At 40.6% G+C, this 6112-nt stretch overlaps 1 protein-coding gene across 1 annotated transcript in view; it reads left to right on the forward strand.

Annotated features, from left to right (window-relative positions):
* ptgfrnb (prostaglandin F2 receptor inhibitor b) overlaps positions 1-6061 on the forward strand; it is a 58931-nt gene extending 52870 nt beyond the window's left edge. The window contains exons 12-14 of the mRNA XM_008426164.2: positions 5215-5401; positions 5520-5638; positions 5755-6061. Coding sequence (XP_008424386.1) covers positions 5215-5401; positions 5520-5638; positions 5755-5816 — 368 coding nt within the window. The 3' untranslated portion in view covers positions 5817-6061. The remainder of the gene's footprint in view (positions 1-5214; positions 5402-5519; positions 5639-5754) is intronic.
* Positions 6062-6112: the final 51 nt, after the last annotated feature.

Raw genomic sequence — 6112 nt, forward strand, 5'->3', positions numbered from 1 at the left:
CGGCTAGTTGAGTAGCGTGGAGTGGTTCCTTATCTCTGAATGTTTCTTTTTGTGCTTAATTTTGAGAGAAGAGCAAATGAGGGGAAAAAATGTATTCGCAAGTTGGTTGAATCAGTTTATGCAACAAAACCTGATGAGTCTTGTTTTCTGTTGGGGTTTTTTTTTCATTAGCAGTTGAATGAACTTGTGGTGATTGACGCATCATGTTGAGTGGTGTGTGTGTGTGTGTGTGTGTGAACACACACTCACAGCTCCACCAACAACATAAAGTGACAGAGTTTCAGTCCAGACCCTCCAGGAGGCAACCAGCCTCTTCCTGAACCTGTTGGTGTATAAAGAGATGTTTTAAAAGTGAATTCTAATCAAATATTTAAGAGCAATAATCAGGTTACAGCTCAGAGAATGATGCACTCTCAGTCAGAGCTACAACACTCCAAGATGAGGAGATGATTAATTTATTTACCTGTTGTTCGTTAGATTAAAAACAATATTTTATTTTTTATTTTTTGCTCTTCTGAGACAAGTCCAGAAGTATTATTCCAACCACAACTCTGTAAGAATATTCTGCCAAACATTGTAACGTTTTTAAGGCCGACTTTGACCCGGATCCAAAATCCCAGAAGCRGAACGTTGATTTTGGAAAACCAAACGGAGCCTGGATAATCAGTTCCTAACACGTCCTCCGCTTGGGAATGAGAGTTGGGACACAGTCACTGATGGTGACTTTTCTTTCCAGGAAGGTGTGTGTGCTTCTTTCTGCTGTCTGGGGTATTCAGGATCAGTTTTGCCATCCTCAACAAGCAACTGGATAATAATTATAATAATAATGCTTCGTGCCAAATGTTCCCAACTTTACACCACAGGAAGTAGCATTGATGCACACCACTGAACTTGTCCCAGGAAGGCTTCCATATTGTCTTTTTTTTTTTTTTTTGGTTTGTTTTTATAGCAGTTAATATGATAAATCATGATTTTTTTTAATAAATAGATTTGTGATACGTACTCTTCCTGATGCTTTTTCTTGCCTCTGCTTTTTAAAATGTATGGTTAATATAAGACTGCATAAAAAAAAAACACYTTTTCCTCTTGCTGGTGTTAAATCAGACTAAACTCCCTGATTCAGGTCAGTTTTACTCTAATTTTGCAGAACTCCATRTCTTCTATCTTGCCACCTGTTATCATAATCCCTAAATTGTGTTTTAAAAAAAATTTGAAGAAGCATAAACGTTGCTAATTTAATACATAGATTGAACATTATGGATATTTTACAGTATTCCTCATCTGTTTTGTTTGTGGTCTGTCATCAGTTTTGGATTCATCAGCGTCTCGTCTTCTACATCACAAGGACTTGTCGTTTTAGCAGGTCTGTACAGTTCGTATCCACAGCAGCTGCTCCGACACTGTCGGCAGACTGCGCTGGGTTCATTTAAAAAAAAAAAAAAAAGGGCAAATGTTTACACATTCCTCTGCTGTGCTGGCACCGGATGAAAGTTTACTTAGAAGTTGTTTCTGGGTTTCCATGGGAGTCGTTTTGCAGCTGATTGAGTAACTGGGTTTGCTTTGGTTGTCCTGCAGAGATCCACTTCTGTTTGCCTCTTCATTTCTAATCCACTATGTTCTTGTCTCTCTGTGTAAATGTTCACATTAGTGCTGTTGCTTAAATGTTGGGCTTTGTTTTGGAGAAACCAGACACTTCTACATGACTCTGATGAAAGGTTGAATCTGAAAATGTGATGTWATCGGCCCCACCTGGGCCGGCACAAGCCTTTTAGCGGCCCTAATCAGATTTATATTTTTTGGGGGCCCCCATACCAACAGATCAACACCAGACGCTTCTTCATATTACTCTTAAGTGTGTAACATAAAATGATATAGAAATTGTTTTTACATATGCAATGGCATTTAGTTTGTATTACTGGATGTTTTTTTAAATAAATAATATATTTATATTTTCCCTTTTTTCTTGCTCTTGGGGGCCCCCTGGTGGTATGGAGGTCCTAAGCAGCTGCTTAACATGTATATATTTGAGTCTGCTATTGGTGTTGCTAAAAAGAAGAAAAAAACAAAATCATGTAGAATACACACTTGCTCTATGCTCTTTGGGTTCTGAGTGTGACCGGTGGATTTCTGCGTTGTGTGTGTTGTGTGGTGATCAAACAAACCACAAGACATCAAGTCTGGATTTGGAGGCGGTCTCCGTTTATTTAATCTGTCAATCGGGAGATATTAGCATTAGCACCTAGCNTCAATCCCCTCCCCTCACTCTCGGCTCGCTTCGCCGGCAAGAACAAAGAAAGTTACGGGCGGACTCGGCGAGAAGGCAGCGGGCTTTCTAATAATAGCTCGAACGTCGGTGTCGTCACCGACGCGAGCAACTGGAGTTCACACGTCAGTCCTGAGGATTTATGCAAAACGTGTCTTTGATCGTTAGGGGGGTAAAGTGGGAAACTAACCTCGTTAGTACAAGGAAAACACTTCCTGCTCTTAGCTGAGCAGCTAAATGATGTAATTAGGAGAAAGTGTGGCCATTATTTCCCATAGAAACCACCAGAGATGATGTATATAGCGCTGAAAACTGACCGGCAAAGGTTTGTGTTACCTAAATGGGCAGCAAAAGATCTTGTTAAAGTTCAAGTTTTCTCTTTTTTTAATTAGATTACATATAGTGTAATTTGGTGTTGAGGATTGATTTGAACCTTTAAAACCAGAATATAAATTTTCTTAGGCAGAAAACTCTTCAAAGTTCATCGACCATTAAACTCTCTGGCCACTTTGGTAGGTAAACCTGTACGGTTTCTTGTTAAAACAAGAAAATAAGTCAATTACATGTTGAAGTCCAAACCTGAGGGTTAAAATAGAGAAGAAAAAAGATATTTTAGGGATTTTGATTCTTTGCCTGATCGGCTGGTCTGAAGATTTCAGAAACTGTCAATGTGCTGTGATTTTCTCACACGCCTATCTCTTTGGTTTACATCGAAAAAGAGTTGGTTAGTAGCACTTTTGTGACAAAAAATTGCTTCTTTTTAAGTCTATGGAGAATAAACAGACTGATTCAAGGTGACAGGAAGGTGAGAGTAGTTTATTTAGCACTCATTTCAACCAAAGTCTGTAGAAGGAARTCCCTGGTTCAACAACGTATTGAACACATCCGTTTTTCTTTTAGACCTTTTTTAAAAGAACTAAGGTTGTTCTGAAGATAAATGGACCCCAACCGGGTAAGGTTTTACCTAACAAAGTGGATGTTGAGTTTATCTTTTCAAAACATTATGTTACATGACAGACAAAAGTGGATTTTAGTGATGTTTAGGTTTAGGTTATGAGGTTTTATGTCGCCTTCAACTGGGCCAAGAATTGACGTCTTCTCTTATTTCAACCCAAACTAGAATTTCCAGACAGATTTGGGTTTTTTTGTTAAACCACCATGAAATATGACCACCAGTTGGATTTATACCTAAAACATATACTTTAGTAGCTGATTATTAGGATAAAAGCTGAAGTTTGGATAAAGTGCTGTTGTCTCTATTGTTCTTCATAAAGTAGGTCGCTACATTTTTATGTAACTGTCTTCTTCAAGTGTAGCTTTGAGGAACTTGATGGTGTGAGAGCTCTTCATTCGCTCTGGTCAGCGAGTCTGGAGGGTTGTGTGTGTGTGTCGGTCAGTTGACCTCCTTCACCTTCCCTCTTAGTGTCGCTTCCTGTTTTCTCCTCTTTGGTTGGACGGAGCGCTCGGCTACTGGCCTCTAAGGAGGAAAACTGCCCCCTCCCTGCGCTGTCCCAACACATCTCCATCACCACTTTCATCACTGTAACCAGCGAATTAGTCGGCTGTTAACAACTTCTGCTAAGTTTTTGTCTGGTTTCTCATGCAGGAGCTGCGATACGACGTTTCAGTTTGATATTTGTTTAAATAAAATATCAGCGTCTCCTTTTGGCTCAATCAGACAGAAAGTTTAGACTTTAAAGCCTTTCTTTTAATATTCATTTTTCCGTTCACCCGTCTGTCCATCCGTTTGGTAATTGGTCCAGAACGTCAGATTTTCTGTTTATGAGCTCGACTTTCATCCGTTCTTCCATTTATGCACCATGTTAAAATTTACGGTGACACTTTCATTTCTAGGTATTGAAGGAACTTTTTTTTTTCTTCGTCCTCCTGGAGAAAGTGCGGTCTTGCTGGGAGACCCTTTGCTCCTGGGGTTTGCTGCCAGACGCGGAGACAAATCGGCGGTTATTGCAGCTGCTGCTACTCCTGATTTTTAATGATGTCGCTCTTGAATATTAAAACCATTATGGAAGAGAGAGGGTGAGGAGAGAGGAGGAAAAAAAAAATTGCGATGTGATTTATTATTCTGCTCTGGGTGAGTCCCCTGCTCTCCTCCGTCTCTCTCTTCATTACATTCGGTCCGTCCATTTCTCCATCGTTCTTCCTCCCCTTCGTTTCTTCGTCTGTCGTCTTTCGTAATTGTTTTTCATTATCGTTTTTTTTTTTTGTCTTTTTCTTGGATTGTTGTTGGCAAATGTTCCTTTTTATTTTTTTTTTCTCTCTCGGTTTCGCTTATTTGTCACACCAATGACAGAGGATGACTCAGGCTCCGTGGGGTTTTTATTCTGTGTGTGTGTGTGTGTGTGTAGGAGGCGCTGTGCTAATAGTCCCTCTCTCCCTGACAGACTAATGAGTAGTTTGGGCTCCCGTCTATCTCACGCTCTCCGTTTCCCTTCCTACCTCTGGCTCTTGGAAAATGATGAGCTCACTCGCACCCGCTTTCCAAAGACGGCACCTAATATGACGAATTTTTTCAAACTCATCTTTTTTATATATATATTATTSTCACTCTCTCTGTTGTCATGGCTGTCACTGTCTTTGTGAAGCTCATCCATCTCTGTCTCCTGTGTAGTGAAAGAAACGGCTGGTTAACGTGGTCATTTGAGTGAAAATGCAGCAACTCAGAGCAGCTCACATGAGCCGGAGAGGAGAGTAGAAGAGCTTTCTGCAAATGTTTAAATCACGTGGGATTGTTTAGAATGCTGGAAAATGAAGGAGAGTAAATAACATTGTTAAAATAGCACATTTGAAGGACTGTTCTACCTTTAATTTGACATAAATGCTGTACAACTATTGGAGCAGCTTAACCCCAAGCCTAAAGGAAGAACAGGAAGTGAATATCGTAGCGGCTCTCCTCGTCGCTAACTGCTTTTATTTTCTGCGTTTCCCCACAGAGGAGCTGGCGTACGAGGTGAGGTGGTTTTTCACCCGGCTGCGCGGCGAACATACCACGAGTCCGGTGGTCAGCATGGACCGCTTCGGCGTCATGACCAAGTCCAACCGCAACTCGTCCAGCGACGTCTCCATAGAGCGCAAGGACGCCAACACCTACGCGCTCTACATTTTTGGCACTCAGGACAGGTGAGAGTTGAACCTTTCCCCCCTCATGGCCCCTTTTAATTTGGCTCCAGCATTTCTGCTGATCATCATGCCTTGAGCCTCAGCTGTGGTGTTTAACGGAGTCTGCTGTGCTTTCTAGTGACAGCGGTGAGTACCACTGCATGGTCACTCCGTGGTACAAGTCGGCCTCATCAGGACTTTGGACTCAGGATAAAGACTATACCTCTGGCAAAGTCTTCCTCTCCGTCAAAATTGCAGGTGAAGAAATGTTAAAAAAAATCACCCGACTTACAAAATAAGCAGTGTAACATAAAAACTCCTCCAGAACCTGGTTTATTTTGTCATAAGCGATGTTTCTTTCCCTTTTTCTGCAGTATGGGACTCCTTAAAGCTACCTCTCCTATATGGTGCATCAGCCTCTCTGGGTAATAACTAATAACTAACTTTAGTTGTTTGTTTTTTTGTGTGTTTTTTTTTTTGTCTTTCACATCAGTTCAATCTAAAAGTGCTGCACACCTTCTGTAAATAATACAATTAAGATTTATGATAATATTGTAGTTTGTAAATGATATTTCCAGCAGTTCTAACTCAAACGCGTTAAAAGCGTTCCTACGTTTGGTTTTAAGAGTCGAACAAACGACTCTGGCGTAAAAGAGAAATTTCCAAAAAATGTCAAAACTTTAAAAACGATCATTTTTATGCAGCAAAATGCATAGCTAACCATGGCATATA

Source organism: Poecilia reticulata, linkage group LG2, assembly GCF_000633615.1.
Source record: "Poecilia reticulata strain Guanapo linkage group LG2, Guppy_female_1.0+MT, whole genome shotgun sequence".
Classification (NCBI taxonomy): Eukaryota; Metazoa; Chordata; class Actinopteri; order Cyprinodontiformes; family Poeciliidae; genus Poecilia; species Poecilia reticulata.